We start from the raw sequence: 22,942 nt of genomic DNA, 5'->3' as shown, positions 1-22,942 counted from the left end.
CCTTTCCCTAAATATTTTCCAGTTTTTGACACTTTCAATACATTTTTGCCCTTTTTCAAACAGTTTTCACCATTTCCTTCCTACTTTTACTTCTCTAAATCCATTTCTGCAGCTATTATCCCTTTTGTTGCCACATTTAACCTATTTTTTGCCACTTTTAAAAGGCTTATCTTCATTTTTTGCCTATTTTGCCCCTTTTTTGCCTTTAACCCCTTTTGCTTCCCAGTAACCACTTTAAACAATTTTTTTGCCCATGAATTTTGCCATATTTACCCATGTTTGTCTTTGTTTCTTTTTGCAATGATTTAATTTTTTTCCCATAAAGTTATTTCAAGTCCTTCAACTTGATTTTCTGGCAGGTTTGTGCAGATCATGGCTTAGCCATGAAGTCTGACATTGTTTCCCAAATGTTTTAGTTAATGTGCCCATCCACATTGTTAACATAAGCAAAAAGAAAAAGGTAATGCTGCTATAAGAAAAGGGGCTTCTGTTTTGAAAAGGCAATATTGCACAACAGTATAACTAAATAAACTCATGTTTGTTTTTTGAGCGGTTATTATTCATCAGATATAAAATATTGTTATCACAGATTAACTTACAATGGACTAGGCTTTTCCTAACCTCCATGGGCCCCCTACTTGGCTGAACCTGAGAAAACTCTCCTCTTTAGCCCCATTTATGGGCAGCCTAGCAACAGGCATGGTTTACTAGTAGTTGTACAATCAGCCTAAAACATGACAGTGACCAATGAAGAGATTAGCATGGATGTAGCTATTGCAGCAGTTTTATCAGAACTGGACAACATTTCTTCATCAAAAGAAGAACAAAGAACCACGCTGAAAGCTCTTCTTGGTGGAAAAGATGCTTTCGCTTGTCTCCCGACCAGCAACAGCAAGAGTTTAATTCACCAGCTGGCTCCACTGAGAGTGAACAAAAGTGTTTTGACATGACAACGGGTAGCTGTCGCTGCAAGCCTACATCATATGTTTGTTCCTCCAGATTTTATTTTGAAAGATTATGCCTTTCCTTAACACTGTCTATGTGGGGTTGCCTTAAAGGATTTGAAAAAGTCTGTCTTGTGTAGGACAAGCCAGGATGATGGCACTTTTATAGAGAAAAATATCTCTTACGTGATTCTCTTGTTGGTTTTGTTCACTGCATCACCACTTCTCATGGTGACTCCCATAAAATGATGAGGGCAAACATAGTTGATTGTCCAAAGAAGCTGAAAGCAGGGTAAAAGAAGAAGACAAAAGGATAGTGGACAGTGCTGAGAGGAATTCATGATACACGGATCTTTGGTTTGTCTCTGGATGAAAAAAGATGAGGAGGAGGCCTCCAAACCCTAACAGTCGGTGAGACCTTTATGACCCCTCTCTAACTAGTAAAACATGCTGATTTATGGCTCTTACGTAATGTCATGTCTGTTTGCTGAGTGCCTCCTGCCTCCCTCTGTTGCACTCAGCACTCTCTCAGTTTGAGACCTGCAGCTTTAAAGCTGCTCGTCTCCCTCTGCTGCTGACTCCATCTTGTCTCATTTCTGCTGCTGTCAGAAACCAGCCCAGCAGGTGTCCCAGGTGGGGTTGAAGCTACCAGACAAGCTTGTGATGGAACTTCAGCTTCATTCAACTTTGATTTGAAGTGTTCCTGTTTGTGCAGGTCATACAAAATAGTTAACTGGTCACTACAAAAGTCTGAAAGTCCGTATGCACTTCAGAAAGCTGTGTTGCTTGTAGACTGCAGACTTGTGTCCAATGGAGGCAATCTTAAAGTCTGCAGTACATGTTATTAATCCCTTTAGATTAAAATTACTAATCAATATTATTATATTATTGGTGAGCATGTCTCATTTGTGTATGTCTACCTTCTAGCATCTGTGAATATTAAACTTTATCTATTTTTAATGTGTGTGGAAAAAAGTAATTTTACAGTCTAACTTCCAAGCCAGAGATCTACCAAGTACACCTTTCCTTCTATGCATCCATCAAGATGTGAAGTGGGTATACCTTGTACTACACTACAGCTTAAGTTATCCAGTCAACCTTTAATGAGACAAAGAGGTGGAGCTGAGGTAGGTCTTAAAAGGATATTTCGGTATTTCTGGGTTGTTTAAAGCACTTGGTGATAGTAGTGACAAGACTTGCTTGGAGAAGCTAGGCTATACAGTGTAGCAGGCAGGTATAATTTCTCCACTTAATTTAGCTAGTTTTAGGTAAAAATGGCTCAAACCACAATGTTGGCTTAATTGTGTGCTACATTGAACATTTTTGAATTGTACTATTTTTCACACAGAAAGCATGTGTTTGACACCATTTTGCAATGCAAGCTTTGGCTACTGGCTACGTGTTCTTCCGCCTCAGCCCATCTGAACAGCTTCAGTCTGCAGGCTTTGTCAGAGAAAACAAGTAACTAGCCTAAAGTTGAAGAATTGCTGGAAAACAGTGGCGTTTAGTAAGGCAAGGAACTCTGGATGGGGAGTTATGCAGGCTGCAGGTGTCTGTGAGTCACTATCTTCAATCAGAAATGTCCTGAAGAAGTCCCACTCATAACAACAGTAGCTTCCGTGGAACTGGGCTTTAAAGTTACCACATCTATACAAGCAGGTAAGTCAGAATCTCTCCTGCTAGCTTTCTGTGTACTCCGGGTCATAAAAGTATCCCTTTCCACAGTAAACAGCACATCAAAAACTAGAATGGCCGTCTGAGGCGGCAGACCCATGCCTAAACAGCACCACCGAGGAACTTCAAAAAAACTTCAAAAATACCGAAATATCTCTTTAAGCTTTCTGTCAAACAGCTACAATGCGCTGGCTTGTGGACATATCAGTCACATCCCTAATTATGCACAACTCATGTCCTTCTTAAAAACAAAAAACAATTTTATTATAAAAAATAATCCCACCTCATACTGTGTGTGCCCATACGGACTTTATCATTTGTTAGCAAGGCTACATACATGTTTCTTTGTTCTGCACAAGTGGGCATTTCAACATTAGTGTGTAAACGACTTTGAGTGCTTCTACAGCAGCCTCAGGTGGACACTCAAGGAGCTTCAGGTTTATTTTTTTTTCTCTTTTTTAGCTTAATTTTTTCAACACAAAAGATGAGAGGAGTCTCAAATGCCCCTTCTCATAGACCTGCACAGTGGAATTACTCATAAATAGGGTAATTCATAATCAATGTCTGGCAGTTACTTTCATGAATTAACCACATCGCTAACATTACAGACCAAGCAACATCTCATAAATAAAACATAATATAGGCCAGAGGGTTATATTATGTATTGACCTATTTTAGAAGTAGTTACAGGAACACTGACTCGCTCTAGCTCAATGTAAGCCAATATAGCTTAGCTTAGCTTTAGCTACATTAGCTATGTAACTATTTTACATGAATTAAATATAGGTTTATGAGAGCTGTAAAACTGTAAAAGGTGTATAGTCTTCAGCTACCTCACCTATGTAGCTTACTAACTAACATCGCTAATGTAGCTTTGTTAGCTTTAGCCTTAGCTATATTAGCTTAGTTAGAGCGTTTTATGGAGGACAAGCTTTTTTCCTGTAAGCAGACTGTTTACTCGGCTTTATTAAACATTTTGAATTAAGATTTTTCAGGTCAGGCTCTTGACTTTTAACTTTAACCCTAACGCTAACCAGAAATGTAATCCTAATTTATTTTGAAAGTTTTGGTGTGTATTTCTGTGCTGGCAGATGTGGTGTCTCACAGTAGTGGTCTGCAAGAGGGGGTGTCTGAGATCTGCGGTTTACAGTTGGCAGGATAAGCGAAAGATAAAACCTGCAGCTCTAGCCACAGGGGGCGCCAAAATCAACACAAGTACTGCAATAGGAGTTCCCTGCATGTTCATAAATGTTAGTAAAGGGTCAAATGGAATCTTAATAGGCTACACAGGCTACACACATGACACAAAGTCAGACGCCAATCTCCTTAAACCTCCACATTTCTGCGTGAAAGTCCTAAACAAACCCTTAAATTATGAGAAAATACACACCTGAACGTACCTGTACAAACATACCTGCATCATGAACCGCTGTAGTGCCATCTCATCTCTGGCGTTAACTCAGCTCCTGCCTGTCATCCTCTCAGCACACACACTCACCCACACAGCACTTCAACACTAGTTTCCTCGTCTCTCTCGGTCACTCGTGCAGGCTCCAGCATGGCAGAGCGCAGGGGAAACCGGGACAAGTCGGAGGCGGAGGACGACTTGCCGGTGTATCTGGCCCGGCCCGGTACGGCAGACCAGGTGCCCCGGCAGAAACACGGAGGCTTGTTCTGCAGCGTGGAGGACGCGTTTGAGAGTAAAACCATTGACTTTGACGCTCTGAGCGTCGGACAGAGGAGCTCCCGTACCCCAAGGACCGGCAAACGTGAGCCCGTCCAGGAGGCGAGGAGCCCGGGGAGTGAGAGCTGTCAGAGTCCGTGTGGTGACTCACCTCAGAGCAGAGGAGAGAAAGAAGTGCTGCAGAACCTGGGAGACGAAAAGGTAAGGGGACCAACTTTTCTGAGAGACAGGAGGTGATGGAGCATGTAGGAATGAAACAGAGTAGAGGGTTTTCCTCAGCATTTTTTCTTTCACTTTGTTTTTAAAGGACAAAGAAGATCTAATAATGCCTTAACACCCAGCAAAAAAATATAAAAAATAAAAAAATACAATCAACAAGTAAGACTGAAATAAAGAGATGCAACACAGGCAAAAATGACCATTAAAATTATCGATATCATCATTATCTGACGTAATGTCATGGACTACACTTCAACAGTTTGAGTGAGAGGGAGTTTATTTAAGCTCAGTGCATTTTGGAGCTCAGTTTTGTAAGAGACTGTAATTTGTTGGGTGTATATGCTGCCAAACCTCTGTATGACACTATCCTGACTTATAACAAGCTATTATTTCCCTTACTAGTTAATCTGATTACCATCATTTACTGAAAAAGCTTTAAAGCCCAGGAAAACGCCCTTGAATGTCAAAGATAACACTGCAGGTTTGTGTGGCAGGGAAACATCCATGCATAAAGACATGGAATCAGACATTTGGATATCAAGCAGTGTCAAAGTGACTGAATATCAAGGTACTCGCTGAATGCTGACTACTGAACAGTTAGTAAGATGTGCAGCCTTCACTGGAGATGATCATTATAGAATAGATAGAACACCTTTGCAGGTAACCAGTGAGGCTAGGGATGCACAATATTATCAGTGTATCGGTTTTATTAGATATTGGCTTAAAAAGTGAATTACTTCTGCTGATATTTACAACTTATAGTTTGTGCTATAAACGTCCGCCCTTATCAGCTTTAAATATTGGCTACTCAAATAAATTCGGTACTGGAATTTTATGCTGGACCAACAGACCTACTTCAGCTGAAACCTTTTTCTGTATTCATCATCCTTACCTTTTTTAAAATGCGTTTAAAGGACTAAAGTTTTAGGTCAGAAGTACTTTGAAATGTCAGTATCCATATTGGATACCAGCAAAGTCCACTAACATCCCTAAGTACAGCAATGATACAGAGTGTAAAAACAAAGTTAACTTTTTAGCTGGGCAAATTTTATTTTTAAAACAATAAAAATGTGCTTTTATGTTTACAAGGGAACATTTTTACTGCCCAAGACAGCATTTATAATCAAGGTATCAAGATCAGCAATTGTCAGTATGTGTTTGGTGGGAATTATTTCTCAACATTTAAGGGCAGTGCAAAAAAATTGCATCCTCATTTATCACCATATTGGTGACGTAGCAGATGTTGTGCTATTAGCAAGCTAGCATGCTAGCTAACAATAGCAATGTGTTATTTGCAAAAACAGCAGATTTCAATCAAGAAAAAGAGCATGTAAGGCAAAATAAGTTCCTTTTCTTCAAGTCAAAAATACTAACATAAATACAAGTTACGTTAATCTAATAGTGAGGGAAAATAGCCGTCAAATTACGATCATAATCACCTGACGTCTGCCTAAAACTTGCTGTTAAAGGAGAAGCAGAAGAAGACACCAAAGGCAGGTACACCACTGTCATTTCCTGTCAGTGCAAAACATTACAAACCAAGTAAGATTGAGTGCTATGTACTGCATTTAAGGGGACTGATTTAAAGCATATTAAAAGAAGTATGTCATCTGAGACACACTGAATGGTTCTGTGGTAGCCCAGCACAGTCATACCAAAGGCTGTGATTCAAACTGCTTTCTTTCATACTTTTTATACTTTTCATACTTGAGTACGTTTCATTTTTTTCATTAATTCATACTTTAAAACTTTTCACACTTTCACACTACAAACTTTCATACTTCCATGCTTTTCATACATTCATGCTCTCATGCTTTCCATATATTTCATACCTTCATACTTTGCATGCTTTTTATATTTTTCAAACTTTTCAAGAGAAGTGAAACTTTCATGCTTTTCACACTTTTCATGCTGTCATGCTTTTCATACTTCTCATTCATGTCATAGTTTTCATACTTTCCATACTTTGGTACATTAATACTTTAAAACTTTTAATACTTCTCATAACTTCCATACTTTTCATACTTTCATACCTTCATACGTTTTCTACTCTTGTATCTTCCTTTCATACTTCCATAATTTGCATTACTTCTATACTTTTCATACATGTTGTACTTTAATACCTTGATACTTTGCATACTTATACTTTTCATACATTCATGATTCTGTATCAATTGTGGTGTCACAATGAGTATGCAGTCCATCCAAATTAATAGTGTGCATTTGGCGTCTGGAAAAAAAAAATCCCTGTTGTATATTAGATTGCCAGCATGTTTGCTCCCGTTGTTTGTAACGGTTGTTATTTTGAGTTTGACTGTTATTCTGCACTAGTTACTCAGGTTTTATGGCTTTTGGAGAGACCATAAAGAGGGTCTCTAGGCCATTCTTTAAGGGAGTCAAAAGGATTTTATTAAATTACAGTTAGCCATAAGCAGCAGTGGTCTAAGCACCATTAGTGGTGTTTACTAAAGCTGGCAGCACAAAGGTTAAATGTGTTTTGGTATGATGTTGTTACTTGTTAAACACAACCTCTTACACACAAGCACCTCACTACAGTTTCTTACTAAAGAGCTCTCATTTTCTGTCAGTATTACTACAACATGTAGAAGGTTTTTTTCTGCAGTATGAACCTAATAGCTGAAGATAAATACAGTTAACTGATTTCATAAAGAGCTGAGTTTAAGCTCTCTCAGTTGAGATTAAACTATAGCACAAGCTTTTTTGTTTTTTTAAATTAATGCTTAGGGGCTGAAAGGTGGAAATGTGGTAAGCACTGCTGCCTAATAGCTAGAAGGTTCCTGGTTCAAATCCCTGCTGGACAGGGCCTTTCTGAGAGGGTTTTGCATGTATTCCCTGTGCATGTGTGGGTTCTCTCCGGCTAATCTGGCTTCCTCTCAAAATGTGCATGTTAGACTGACTGGTGACTGGATTGGCTCCGGGGTATAGTTCCTCTTTAAAATGTGTTTTTCATGAGAAAAATATGCCGATATTGTTAAAATTATATCAAGAAAGAGCACAAAATAATAATAAGACGAAAGAACACATTTGTTCTGATATAAAACTTGCATTTATCCGTTAGACTGGTACTTCTACTATAAGGCTGAGGCTTCCTGATAGTTCATGGCTCCACTTCTCCTCCTGGGTCTGGCACACACCCACCTATAAATACATGCACCTCCAGCACTCAGGCATAGTTGGATTGATGATAGTTAGTCATTGCAAAGCTGACACATACACAGATAATCATAAAAAGTATGAATGGAACAAATGAGGTTTATGAGAAACAGGAGAAGCTTAAAAATGTGCAAAAATCTGATGTACCACAATAGATTACAGTTGAACAGAAAAATATAATTTCTCTGCTTTAATGCAGTGTGTCGTCAGACTGAAACAGTGGTCTGAACCAGCAGCTGTAATAACTGGGAGAAAAAAAACAAAAGGAAAGAGACAGCACTTCATGTATGTGTTTTTCTCTTGCTCCTAGTCAGCACTGCTAAATGAGTTTTTATGACTGTCACCGCAGAAATAACTGACAAAAAGAAACACATTAATGAGGAAAGTTCAAGAAAATCACTTCTTTCCAACATTAGTTTGAAGAGCACAACACTCCAGGCTGATGACGCAGGTCCCCCTCATTGTTTCTACTGCTCTAGTGACATAAAACAAAGCAGTCTGCTGATATTTCTGCTGTAGCGGCAGATGTTTTTATCTGGATCTTTTGATTCACACTGATTTGATAAGGACTCCACCAAAAGCAGAATAGCTACAAAACCTGTTGGAGGCTAATTCAAGGGGATGACTGAAGCGACAAGACTCATATTGCAGTGACCCTTTTGCTTCTGCTTATATGACAGTAGATGATTTGGGACCAGGCTGGTGTGCAAAACGTAACATTTTTTATGTATTCAAATCCTAACACATAACTCATTAGTGCTGTACCATATCATACCATCCACATAATACCAGTGCAGATGCTTCCATGGTAAAAGAGTGTTACATGATATCAGTGATATGGCCAATTGACACCAGCCTACTGACAAATGTGCAATATTTACCTAGTGCATGCTCAGTGTGGTAGGCATTCCAGCTTGCTATGATTAATGTCCTTCTCTTGTATGTATTTTAAGTGTGTTTTTATAGTAACGCTTCGGTTCTAGCATTTATTATATTAATTTTAGAGATCTTTCTATACCCAATGAACTTTATACTATATTTTTAGATCCTGTATTTATATTTTGTAGACCTTGTTACAGGTACAGTTTCTTCTTCTCTTTTTACATCAGTTTATGTTTGAGCTCTGTACAGTGCACTACTGCCCAAGGCAAATTTCCCCTCTGGGACAATGAAGTATGTCTTATCTTATCTCAATTAGCAGGGGCAGATCCAGGGGTGGGGGGTTATTGCCTTTGCTTTAGAAAAAAAATTCCCCTTTCTAGTTTTCTGATGTGAAAAATTGGATTTGTTATCTGAAGGAACATAATACCATATTATCTCAATGCAATGTACTGCAAAAGACCTAAATAATATGTTTGGCTGGTGGATCCTTTTTCATCCACTTGCAAACTTAGCTGGTTAGTCAAGAAGTGAATTTCAGGCTCTAATGTATTAAGCATTTACATTCACTAGCATGACACAAACCCAACAGCTCTGGCAAAAGCCCAAACATGTCTGAGAGTGAGAGGTCAGCATAGGGCAGTGTAGTTTGGCTAGAAGAGGTCAGAAATCTAACAAAACACAGCACGGTTGCGGTTACCTTTTAGCAGTTGCTTCATACTTCAAACAGGTAGTCTGTCATCAGTGACGGTACCTCTGTAGAAAAGAAGGATTGAAACCCATATACAGTCGCTAGAAAAAGTATGTGAACCCTTTGAGATTTCTTGGATTTCTGCATAAATTGGTCATCAAATGTGTTCTGATCTTCATTTAATTCACAATAGACAAACACAGTCTGCTTAAACAAATACTGCACAAAAAATGATATGTTTTCATGTTTTTATTGAACAAAACATGTAAACATTCACAGTGCAGGGTGGAAAAAGTATGTGAACCCCTAGGCTAATGACTGGTTGACCCTCCCTTGGCAGAAATCACCTCAACCAAACGTTTCCTGTAGTTGCAGATCAGACCTGCACAACGGTCAGGAGGAATTTTGGACCATTCCTATTTACAAAACTGTTTCAGTTCAGCAATATTCTTGGGATGTCTGGTGTGCATTGCGCTCATGAGGTCATGCCACAGCATCTCAATTGAGTTGAGGTCAGGACTCTGACTGGGCCACTCCAGAAGGCATATTTTCTTCTGTTGAAGCCATTCTGTTGTTGATTTACTTCTGTGCTTTGGGTCGTTGTCCTGTTGCATCACCCATCCTCTGTTGAGCTTCAGTTGGTGAACAGATGGTCTTAAGTTTTCCTGCAAAATGTCTTGATAAAATTGGGAATTCATTTTTCCATCAATGACAGCAATCCGTCCAGGCCCTGAGGCAGCAAAGCAGCCCCAAACCATGATGGCCCCTCCACCATATTTCACAGTTGGGATGATGTTTTGATGTTGGTGTGCTGTGCCTTTTTTTTCTCCACACATAGCGTTGTGTGTTCCTTCCAAACAACTCAATTTTGGTTTCATCTATGGACAGAATATTTTGCCAGTAGTGCTGCGGAACATCCAGGTGCTCTTTTGTAAACTTCAAATGTGCAGCAATGTGTTTTTTGGACAGCAGTGGCTTCCTCCGTGGTGTCCTCCCATAAACTCCATTCTTGTTTAATGTTTTACTTATTGTAGATTTGTCAACACAAATGTTAGCATGTGCCAGAGATTTCTGTAAGTCTTTAGCTGACACTCCAGGAGTCTTCTTCACCTCATTGAGTATTTTGCGCTGTGCTCTTGCAGCCATCTTTACAGGACGACCATGCCTAGGGAGAGTAGCAACAGTGCTGAACTTTCTCCATTTGTAGACAGTCTGTCTTACCATGGACACATGAACATCAAGGCTTTTAGAGATACTTTTGTAACCCTTTCCAACTTCATGCAAGTCACTAATTCTCGATCGTAGGTCTTCTGAGAGCTCTTTTTGCCAGGCATGGTTCACATCAGGCAATGCTTCTTGAGAACAGCAAATTCAACACTGGTGTGTGTTTATTATAGGGCAGGGCAGCTTTAACCAACACATCCAATCTCATCACATTGATTGGACTCCAGGTTGGCTGACTCCTGGCTCCAATTAGCTCTTGGAGAAGTCATTAGCCTAGGGGTTCACATACTTTTTCCACCCTGCACTGTGAATGTTTAAATGGTTTGATCAATAAAAACATGAAAACATATCATTTTTTGTGCAGTATTAGTTTAAGCAGACTGTGTTTGTCTATTGTTATGACTTAGATGAAGATCGGAACACATTTGATGACCAATTTATGCAGAAATCCAAGAAATCTCAAAGGGTTCACATACTTTTTCTAGCGACTGTATGCTATTAATGCAGTTTTCCTTGAAAATAATTTTTAAGATTTATACCCTGCCCCTGTAGTATATACACCATGGCTGTGGCTCAATAAATTTACCATTTACAAATATTAAGATTTCTTCCTCTGAATCCATGATTCCTGTAATTGTAAAGATCTAAACTACAGATGACCAAATTAAAAACTAAGAGCTGAAAAAAACGAACAACAACTATCGTCTGAACTCTGCTTTCACTTTTTATTATTGTAGCGACATTGCCAGAAGAACAAAGAAAGCTTATCAACCAACACAAGGGTCTGCATCTACCAATCAAGAAGTCCTTCTTCTGTGACTCAAGGTCTTTGTTTTTGTCAGCAATTGGTTCTTCAAACCCTCCATTTGTTTCGTTTAAGGGTGCCTTGGTGCTTTGGTGTCCTCTAGAGTCCTCCTTTCAGCTTCTGTTGTGTGTCCATTGCATGATTCCAGGATGTGTATGACAGTTTAAGCCTCACTGCATGTATCAGCAAAACTCCATCAGATGCTTTCTTTTCAGACAAAACGGTCGCATGGGGTTTCAGCTTCAAATACTTCCTGGTGATGTCTCTGTTTCTAGCAAGGGGAAATTTTAGCAGCAATAATGGTCATTCAGAGTGTGAGTAATATCCTTACTTCTATTTATGCATAATGATGATGAATAAGTCTAAAGATAACTTTAAGAGCAAAAGCTCATTTCACTTTGCAGTAAGGAAAACAAAAAAAAAAAAAAAAGAAAAGCAATACTTCCTCCCCCTTTCTAAAGTCCAACATGGTAGTTCACAGCACTGGCAGCTGTGGTGCGTTCAGCTCCAACAAAACAACTACAGAAACATGAATGGTGGTGTGGAGCTTCTTTGCGTTTGACAGGTATCTAACAAGAAGCAAGTTATTTGCTGCTGCTCAGTTTTTCTCTTAGGAAAACATGCTAAAAACAAAGGAAATGTTGCACATTTTTTCCAGATTGAACGTGGAGCAAGAGGCCTCTTTTAGTGAGCGTTCAAGACTACAATATTCTCGACCAGGAAGTGGATCCTAGAGAAGACAGTTAGCAGAATTAAAGAATGAAAGCTACAAAAATACCTTATCAAATGCAATACTTTATATAAGTCACTTGATTGGCTCTTCAGTTTGTTTGGTTATGTAATTAAAAATCCAAACAGTGAAAGCAAATATCCAGTGAGACTAAACTCAAAAGAGCTTTTCTTAACTTGTGAAAGGGAAGCTTCCTCATGGCATCTTTTCTCTGGCAGTTTTCACAGCCACAGGCCGTCGTTGTTTGGATGATTTTCTCCTCAAAGCTCATTCTGTACATGTGCACTGTAGTCATCCTCAGTTTGGCAGACAGCCATGCCCCCTCCCCCTGGTGGCCTGATTGTGAACGGCAATATTGCACCTTCTGAAGGAGCAGATGATTCAGCAGAAACACACAGACAGAGAGTGAAGCTCTGCGTGTGTGTTTTGCTTTGTCTGGAAACTTTTTGAGAAGATCAGACTGACAACAGAGTCAGGACGTGTTTACTACTGACATCATCAAGTTTATCTCAGTGTTAGTCGGGCACACTGAGTGGGAGTGCTGCTTTTTTCAATGATAGGTGATAAATTTGACATTTTAAAGCCATAGTAGTAACACTCCCTTATATTTATGGTCGTTTAATGACTCTGGTTAAATATTTAATATATTCAATAGGTTTTCTATTGAAACATTAACTATCATGGTTATAGATTTTTTTTGTGTTTCCTCCTGTCTGGAGAGCTTTTTAGTGCAATCAGCAGTAATGGAGTGAAGAAAGGGGAGTGGTAAGCCAGATGTCCAGAGAGCTGCTTTTGGGGACAACCCCCCACCCTGTCCACCCCCTCCCCCTTTGTTATCCTGCAGGGTGGAGGACAGTCTGGGTGGAGCGCTGCACACACCCATGCAGAAAATATACATCCCGTCATATGCAGCACGTACACTAGAGCCTGTCTGTAAACATACGTCCCCCTTTACATGAGAGTCACATTGTTATTTGATTGGTTTGTTGAGTCAGCGACTGTGGAGGAAAACAGCCTCAGTGGTGTCATTGTGATGTCATTAAGAATTGTCTAAGCTAGGGCTTGGTGTTCTCACATTTAGCTTGTGTGTAGCTATAGGAGATTTAGGATAAGTTGTGTTTCTATCTTTTTGGCTCGTTCAATTCTTACAGCTGTTTTGGAAATACATTTTTCAACATAATTAAAGGTCATAAAGGTCATAATTTCTTCTATTGTCCTTTAAATACACATCTGTATGATATTTGTGTATTTGATTGGTGTTCTCCACTCTGCTTAAGTATGGGATGAGGTTTGCTAGTATGTTTATTTTCTTTTAATTAGTGATCAACATCTAGGCAGTAACTTAAGTCAAAGACAATTTCTTTCTATGGGACAATGACTTGTATTGTAATGTGTAGTATTGCATCTTGTTACATAGGATCATGCCAGGCCAAATTGCACCATATTTTATTACACTGTATTGCGCAGCATGGTATCATATTGTAGCCTATTTAATGTTGTAATATTATCTTAACATACTGTATGGTATGTTATTGTATTGAGTGTTGCAGTATTATATCCTTCCATGCAGTATCATATTGAATTGTGTTGTATCCTATGATATTGTATATTGTATTCAGTGCTGCAGTGTCATCTAATTGTCTATCTAATTGCATCATGCTGTGCACTATGATGTGTTGATGATGATGCAATAATAATATCCTATCCTGTCCTAATATGCTGGCAGTGTTATATCATATCCTAACAAATGTTGCTGTATCATATCTTATATAATCCTAACCCATCCTATCATTGATATTATATCACATCACATCACATCATATCATATCATAATACAAAAATAAATACAACTAATAAAGGTATTTAGAAAATTAAGATTTAAATATATACAAGCTCTTGATAGGTATATTTCTAGTATGTACAAGTCCTTGTGTATTAATATTATGGTTGCAAGATGTTCAAAGGGTGGCAGAAATGCAGACTAGACAAGATCAGAAGTTTAAAAATATATACAAGGATGTGGGCAGATTTACATGAGGTAGATAAGATAATTTAGTCCTGCCGTATTGTGCAGTATCCTATCCTATCCTATCCTATCCTATCCTATCCTATCCTATCCTGTCCTATCCTATCCTTTCCTATCCTACCCCGCCCTGTCCTGTCCTGTCCTATCCTGTCCTGTCCTATTCTATCCTATCCTATCCTATCCTATCCTGGCCTAGCCTAGCTTAGCCTAGCCTAGCCTGTCCTATTGCAGTTAACATTTGTTTTCACATTCAGGCTCATTGTAGTGTGTTCCCTAATTCAACCACAGTGAGTCCTTTCTGTGTCGTATGTTTGATATTTGCAATAAGAGCATCAGTGCAAGAAAGATACACTAATATCTTTTGCCTTTCCACATTTTTTCTTTCTTTTAATGAAGTTATCACTTCAGTCAGAGGCGTACCAATAAGCATCTTTTCCTTTGGGGCCATCGAGGTGCTAGGTCTGCTGATGCAGCTTTGAGGACCTGACAGAGTGATTTCTGCGTCCCTGATCTGCCTCAGTCCTGTCTGTCTCTCACTGTCAGCTGCTTAATGTGCTCTGCAGAGGTAGCAAGCCTGCAGACTTGAACTGTGTTGTTGATGCTTTCTCACAGGCCGGGGAATGCTGAGGTAATGCTTCACACTGACTCACTGCCATGAAAGGACATGTCAGCATGCAGGCGCTGTGGAGCCAAAGACAGGAGAAAAATAATCAATGAAAACTGATTTATTTCAGAAAAATCTCAGGTTTAAAGCACTTCACTATACAATGTTTTCCACTATATAAATTGGATAAATTGGGTTCAGAAAGTTAGTTTTACTTTAAACATCTATAAATATATAATAGTCTTATATAATGCTATGTTCTATTAGTAATCATTGCAATAGTTTACTTTACACAAGGTTTTAAGACTTAGCATCAATACACAGTTTCCTGTTTTTTACTAAGATCTTCACCTTTAATGTCAGTATCTTAATATAACAGTGATTTTTTTCCCCCTCAAAACATCACCACAGTATTTAAATTATTCTAAATGTGAACATGTTTTTATTAAAAATCAGTGATAAATAAGAGCCTGGGATTAAAAGTGATGGTGGTAGTATAAACACATAATTACACACAAATGCTCAAACAAAGATAGGCACACCCTGGGTCACGTGCCTCCTCATTATGTTTGCATCAGTCCTGAGGAGAGTGGTGAAGGAAATGACTGCTGATCCACTTTGGGTTCAAACAATAGAGGCACATGGCAGGGTGGGGGCATGCAGAGAGGGTCTGGTGTGTGTGTGTATGTTAAAATGAGCCGACACGTGGGGTGTGTAATGTGGCGGGCCAGCTCTGTGACAGCTGCCACACCAGTTTGCCCCTCCTCTGTTTAGAAACACAAAACACTGAAATTTGTTGTTAAAAACTGATTAAATTGATGCTCTTAGCTTATTTGAAAGCAGTAATTTATATTATATTCCTTTTAATGCAATGTTAATCTATGTACAATTTATCCTATTGGATTTGTTTGAGTTTATCCTTCTAAAAGCTCCTGTGAAGATGTTTTAACTGGTTATGAAACAGACTGAAATCATCGAATTGTAAGCTACAAAAGTAAACAAGTAATGATATTCAGCATTTGCCTCCTGAGACCTGAGCTTTTTTAGTTTCTCCCATGTATTTGGATAAACAGGCCTGATGCGTTTAAAAGTCCAGCCTTGTCTTTGAACCAGAATTAGTTTTGACAAAAAATGACGTCTGCAAGTGCAATACAGGGATTTGTTAAGCCCTAGCATAGCAAAATTTCCACATAAGTTCTGAATTTAATGGAAATTTGGGTCTATGATAGTCTGTGAAGAAGCATGGAAGGAAAATCCACAGTTTCCCTAAAATTTCAAAGAAATTACCAAAAATGTCGGTGATAATTCTTAAACAAATTTTAAAGTATACCAAAGATTATTAATCAATTTACCAAATAGTTTTAATCAAATTACCAAAAAATAAAAAATACCCTGAAATTCCATGGAAATTCTTAAAACTTTCAAAGGACCAACCCTTGTATACCAAATTGAATTCCAAAAATATACAATAAATTTCCCAAATCTACATAAAAATAGTCCAAAAACTTTAAAGCAAGAAATTCAAACCGATTCCCTAAATTACAAAAACATTTCCTCAATTAAAATGAAAATACCTGAACATTTCAAGAGGAATTCCCAAACGTCCAAACAAATTTCCAGAATTTTCCTTGAAAATCAGAAATAATAATCCAAAGCAAATTTCCCCCAAAACTTTCAATGGTCATTTCAAAATATATAAACACATCCCTGAAATTGACATGAAAATACATAAAATTTTCAATTTCCAAACGTATTAACTAAAATTCTGATAAAAAATTTCATATTAAATTCTTCCAACATATTAAGCTAATTTTAAATGCTGTCACTGATGACATTATTAGGAACTTGAATTTGTTATACCATTTTTATAGGGGAATATTTCCCCATTACTCCTTGTCACTGTATTTCAAGGGGCAGGAGGGCACTTGAAAACAAGGAATAGAAGTAAGGGTAAAAATAGAACTTATTTAAAATCACACAAAGAGATGATGTCCACATATAACACCAGAATCACCACAAATAAAAATGTATTCTATCAAGCTCCAAGAAAACAGCCTGACACACCAAATAGATTGTTTCATACAGCCACTGGATATATTTCATATTCATCTAGGAAACCTCCCCTTAAAAATGTTTTGAGAGGGTAGGACTTTTCAAAAATTCTCAGAAGGTGATTGGAGGAACATTCTGTCTGTCAAATTCATTACAGGCCAATCAGAGCAAGAAGACAAAATGAGGTAGCACACATGCACAGCTCCAGTACTATCAGGCACTGCCATAATTTATGACAGTGGAGCTGGTTGATGTGAAAAAGTCAGGCCAAGACCAGTGAGGAGAAGTGCAAAGATGTCTTCTCCACCAAGAAAAGTATTCAGTGTGGCTCTGTTCTTGTTTTAATAAAGAAATCTGGTCTGGGTCTGATTCAACTGCTGCTTTTCTACAGCTACGTCCAAGCTAATCATTACTATGGCGATAGCCATTGTATACACCGGCTCACACTACAACTCAGACCTCCCTAATGATTGCAAACTACTGCAAACAGAAGAAGAATGAAAACATTTTCTGTCATGAAAAGCTTTCAGTACTACTCTTTGAAAAAGAAATGTGGTCCATTTCTGATAAAACTGCCTCTATGCTATAGCTACACAAAAGCTAATTTGTTCTCCTAAAATGACACTGACTGGTCAGGACTGTTTTTGGTTTGGCACAAATGTTGGCTGGAGGTTTTAAGATGCATTTGGCTGATGACTCTGGCAAATCCATCTGCTTTGCAATGTTGCCAAGATTGCAACAGATCTCTGTTTTCTGTTCTATTCAATGTGTTATTTCTAGAAAAGTCATGCTTGAAGATTTGATATAATGGTCAAGAGTGTCTAAAACATGCATCTCCATGACATTTATGCTGATATAACTTAATTCAGGACACAACCTTCATAATGTGCCATTCTCAGGAAATCCAGGCTTTTCTAGACTGAGATAACTCAGCAGGAGAATGGGAGGGCATGTATTTGTAGAGCTCATCAGCATGGGGCTTGAGAAATACAGCCCTGACAGAACGAGTCAACTGGACAGCTTGGGTTCGTCTGGGATTTGAACCCAGGACCTCTCTCCCCCAAAATGAGCAACATATCCCTAGACCAATGAGCCACAAGAAAAACTGTCAATAGAGAACTTCACAAATCTCCATTTGAAGAAAAATCAATGTTGACAACTGTCCATAATGTCCAACATTTTTACACAACTGCAAGAGCACATATTCAAAAACTGTCACTGCCAAAATGATTAATATGTTATTATTACTAGCAGTAGTTTGAGCATCTTTCCATCTTAGCTGTGGGCCTTTAGTCTTTTAATGTGGAAGCTACATCCTAGCTAATTGCTACACTGGTGGCAGCCATGGTATCCTGGCTCATAAAAATACTTAACCCCTGCTGAAATAGGTCTGCAGGAGAGCTATAACATTCTTTCTGTTTATGAAAATCTTTCAGTGTGGCTTTTTAACAAATGTGGTCCAGTTCTGATAAAACTATTGCTATACTGAAGCTACGTCTGGACTATACACTACACCAGTGATAACCACTGCTAATGGCTTCAACAACTAAACTACACTACAACTAAACCTCATCCATAGCTACTGCCTCAAGTGATGCTGATCTGTTTTTTAGACCTGGCATAATGGTTTCAGACTGGAGCTTTGCAAACTGAATTCACAAGATGACAGGCATGGAATCTTGCCAATCTGCAAAAACAGCCTAGATGTGTTTGTGTATTTTTGAATTCAAAATTAAACCTAAAATTACCTACAGACTCAAGTTATTCATATAATTCCATTTTGTATAGAAAGCCCTATGAAAACGCAAATAAAAGAGTGGATGATTGTTCTTTTTATCCTGCAGAGAGTGATGAGTCTTGTTTTCATTTGCTACATAATGCCATACATTCTGCTCTAATCAATTAATCATTACCAGCCTTTTATATTGATCCATTAACCTCTCTGGCTGTTACATTGAGACCCCTGATTATTTAATATTTAACCATCTAGTTCGACTATTTCCCCATTGTGAAGAAAGAACAATCTTTAATAGGTCAATAATAACAACAAAGGGCATGCACTGACATGTAGATGAGATAGAAAAATGTAGACAGCCCTGTAATGTAGACCCTATCTGCCGGCTGTGTGTTCTAAAGCGCCCTCTGGTGGAAAGACAGTGACAGCTCTGGTGTCCATTGAGGGAGGGGCCGGTGACTGAAGCACAGACGCTCCTGTAAGTCTGAGCCACTTTACATCGCACTGTCAGAGCGGCCACCATTCCCTGAAGCTCCCATCCTGCCAGAGGGCCGCTGCAGCATCCGACCAGAGGGAATACTCTTGTTCTGAGCTCAATCTTGAAGGTGGAATCGGACGGAAAATGTCTTACCAAGGAAAAAAGAACATCCCAAAGATCACAGTGAGTAGAGGAGTTATTTACGCGTCAGTGGCTGAGGGAACTTTAGGATGGAAATCACTGCTGCTGCGGCGGCTATGAATCAAAAGCAGGATCTGTGCACGACAAGAAGCTGGCGGTTCTTCCTTTTAATGTTAGAAATGATCGCTGAAGGGGGAAAATCCGCACTGTGGAGAGGCATGACTGGCTGCCATAGTGACCGTCAGGCAGGGAGATGAGGCGTTTTCTTAAAGGTGTCCTGCATCTTCTTTGTTGAGGAGATCCACGCGTGCTGCAAGCCGGCTCGCCCATAAAAATCACAGCAATGTTCCTGCAGGGGCATGTGATGTCAGCAGTGCATGGATGTAGTTTTATCACCGGATTGTTTTCTGTGAACATCTTTTAACGTGTTTGGTGGATTATCGTTAGAAAATTGCAAAAATGTGCGTATATGAGCGATCAACCCCGCGTTTATTATCTCTAAATGTTTGAGAAACGTGATGGAAAATGAGATAAGGGGTCCTTACAACAAAAAGAACGGATTTGGCTATTTTGAAAGGAATTTGCTCTACCCTTCTTGCTTGTAGGAGGGGATTTCAGGCCTAATTGATCCTGATGGAGAGCCTTTTGGACTGTGATGTTAGTCCCTTTTAATGCACATTATCTTTTGGGCATGCCTAAAGGTATCCAGGAAATGTAATAGCTTTATTCAGTGTCTGGTGGTTGAACAACTAACAAAGGAAATCAAAAGATAATTTTAATTTCATCCAAAATACTTTGCTTTTTTGAAAACATTGCAGTTCCTTAAGATGCTCGTATTTGTATTAATTTAGTACTAAATTGTGTTTCCTGCATTGTGCAAACAGACATTGGCTGCTGCTCATGTTGCAGGCTGGTGCAGAGTGAGAAGAGAGGAGAGGAAAAAAAGAGGTGGGGGGAAATACACGCCCATTTGTGAGGAGCTGTGATAAGCCGGCCTTGTAATGGGGTGTTTGTAGTCAGGCCTGCATCACCGCAAGAAGGAGAAAGATTCTCCTGTCAGAGCATCCAGGGTGCAGGAGGTTGAATTTGGGGGCAGGTTGGTGGTGTGTGTTACAACTGCAGAGAAATTTCTGCCACTGCCTCCTCTGTGTGTGTCTGTGTGAAAAGCCTGCCTTCAGCTCTCATTGTTGCAGCTCAGGCTGCAGTCAGGGGTGTGTTGCTGGGCTTTGTCCTGTCTCCTCAGCTGATATTACACCATAGGGCTGTTTGGGGGGGGAAAGCTGGGGTAGGTTTGGCCTGTAGGTCTTTATTCCTCTGCTCTCAAAGCAGTCTCTTGAGGTCTTGAAGTAGGGCATGTCTCTATAATGTGAAAAAGTGGGCCAGAGTTTTCCATTGCATCTTTTATGCAATCATTAGGAAAGGAATTTCTAATTTCGCCAACCCCCAACAGAGCGTTTTTTGCCTTGCGTTTTCTTGTAATGTTGAACTGTAGGTGTTAAACCTGCAGAAAGCATGATACTTATGTAAGATCAGCAGTATTCACTGATGTAATCATCACTTATAGAGTAGAAAATACATTTAGAATCTAAGATAAGATCAGTCGCCTCTTCCATTAGTTATGGCGAATAAATCACAAACTGCAAAATCAGAATCATGAGATAGTTGTCTGCAGTTTGACGGCCTCAGTTTTGATGCTATCTTTGCAGAGAACCTAAACTTTTCAGTGGGGACATCACTGTTGTCCTCAAAGGGGAACAACGAGCTGTTAAGTAATGGAAGACACCACTACTACTATTTGGGAATTGCATCCACCACCGCCTTATTTCTGTAGAGTTACCATAATCCAACGAGACAGAGGAGTGCTAAGTTTTGGGATAACTTGTAAGCTAATGCTAACAAAAGCAAAATGCATCTGAAATTAAAGCTCTTACAAGGACCAGAAGAGACTCTATCTTTGAAGTAGATTCTCTTTAAGCAGTATACTGTAATACACATTTCCTTACACCAGCCCCTCATTAGAAACATGGACATAGAATTGCCAGTTTTGATGATGATGGTCTTCTTTTTTTTGTAGGATGTTCAAAGATATCAGTATTGGTTTCATTCTCTTTCATAACCAGCTGCTGTTGCCGTTGACTACTTCTGATGCAAAACAGCCAAGCTTTAAAATAAATGTCATTGCCAAAATAATTTACTGCTGCGTAAGCACTTGGAGTAAAACCAAACGTTTAGTTGAAGCTTTATTTTTCAGGTCAGCAACATGTCATCAAAAGGTGACCACGCCCTAAGGCACACTCTGCTTTATAGTGTAGTAATGCTAAAAAGGACCGTAACTGTATTACATTAATACCCTACAGAAACTCGTGACAAAAATATATCAAGTGAGAAGTAGTGACTTTTTTTACTTCCCTATAAAGAGATAAAGATATTTGATCAGAGAACGTGATGGTCTCCAGTGTTGCCAAAAGATGACAATGCAGAGTTGTACAAAACCTGCAGTCCCTCAAGTGTCCACTTGAGGCTGGCTGTAAAAGTCTCGGAAGTTGCCTAGAGACACATTAAAATTCCTATTCTGACAGTAGAAAAGGGCTTTATGGGCTGATCTGACTAGTGAGTGCATTATCGGTGGTGCTGGAGGATTAGAGATACAATATGTTACATTTTGGAACTAAAATATCTATATTGATTTAAAAAGTGACCATTTCTATGTAATTTCTATTTTTATTTGAGGCCTTACAAAGTTTTCAAAAACTTCCAAAAGTTTTCAAAGGCAAAGAAATTCTTAATTTTCATGATTGTGACGGGACATGTCTTGTTATGGAGACTGTCATTGGTTGCAAGTTCAATCCCCTAAACTCACCCCTGTAACATGGAAACCCCCATAGATAGATAGATAGATAGATAGATAGATAGATAGATAGATAGATAGATAGATAGATAGATAGATAGATATTTTACTTTATTAATCCAAAGGGAAATTCAAGATATTATATTTACTAGATAGAAAACCAAAGTTTTGTTGTCATTTATAAATTTCTCATAATAAGGGGGAGAAATGGCCTTAAAAGTGCATGCTGGAGATGATTCCAGAGTGCATATGCATCATGGATCCCACTACTTTTAAATGTACTTTTAAATGCATTTCCCCCACATTATGAGACATTTATGGATGAAAACCAAATAATAGTTTGCTGTCTATCAAATACATCTTATGAGGTACCATTATATTGAACAGAGTAAATAAGTAAACAGTGGAGATGGGGAGTGCTGGTCTGTAGATGTCAAATTGTGTTTTTGTTTTGTTTGAGAGCCCCTACGTTTAAAGTCTTCCTTGTTTATAGTTCATTGCCTGTTTCTGGGTTTACTGAGAGTTAGTGCAAGACAGTATTACAAACATGATGACCACCATAGTTACCTGCAGTTTCCACATGGGACAACTGCGCCACGCACTGAAGCACCGCGGGTTTGGTCAGACCAAAGGCAAGCGACCTCGCCCACTGAAAGTGTGTCTAGATAGCTGCGCCATGGCGCACAGCCCTGATCAGCAAGCAGAGACCACAGAACTGTGGGTTCACATAGGACTTGTATGTCAACAGCGAACTGTTTTACCTTTTCGGGTTTTTTTCATCCTTTCCAGCATAAGTCCATGATATTATTGCTTCTGCCATTGGGTGCGAACATTAGGAAGTTCAAAAGTAAATTTTTGCTTAAAGGATCTTTAGTTTCATATAAAATTCTTTGGCTAAATGTCCTCAAAAGTTAACTTTTCCTCGTCAGTGGTTCCGTTGTAGCTCTGTGACCCACTGACCTCTCGATGACCCTTTGCTCTCACTGCAGGATGAGACGTAATGTTGATATAGTGATGATTTATGACTGGTAGTC

General features: G+C 39.0%; 1 protein-coding gene across 3 annotated transcripts in view; it reads left to right on the top strand.

Annotated features, from left to right (window-relative positions):
* The first annotated feature begins 4,165 nt into the window (after positions 1–4,165).
* Positions 4,166–22,942, top strand: part of dpysl3 (dihydropyrimidinase like 3) — a 67,317-nt gene continuing 48,540 nt past the window's right edge. For 2 of the 3 annotated variants that reach the window (XM_041800927.1, XM_041800926.1), the window contains exon 1: positions 4,166–4,503. In XM_041800927.1, coding sequence (XP_041656861.1) covers positions 4,177–4,503 — 327 coding nt within the window. In that variant the 5' untranslated portion in view covers positions 4,166–4,176. Of the gene's footprint in view, positions 4,504–18,904; positions 19,103–22,942 lie in introns of those variants that run through there. The other variant, XM_041800928.1, reaches the window with a different exon arrangement.

Source organism: Cheilinus undulatus, linkage group 12 (assembly GCF_018320785.1).
Source record: "Cheilinus undulatus linkage group 12, ASM1832078v1, whole genome shotgun sequence".
Lineage (NCBI taxonomy): Eukaryota > Metazoa > Chordata > Actinopteri > Labriformes > Labridae > Cheilinus > Cheilinus undulatus.
Note: the sequence above shows the minus strand (reverse complement) of the source record. Positions and strands in the feature narration are given on the sequence as shown.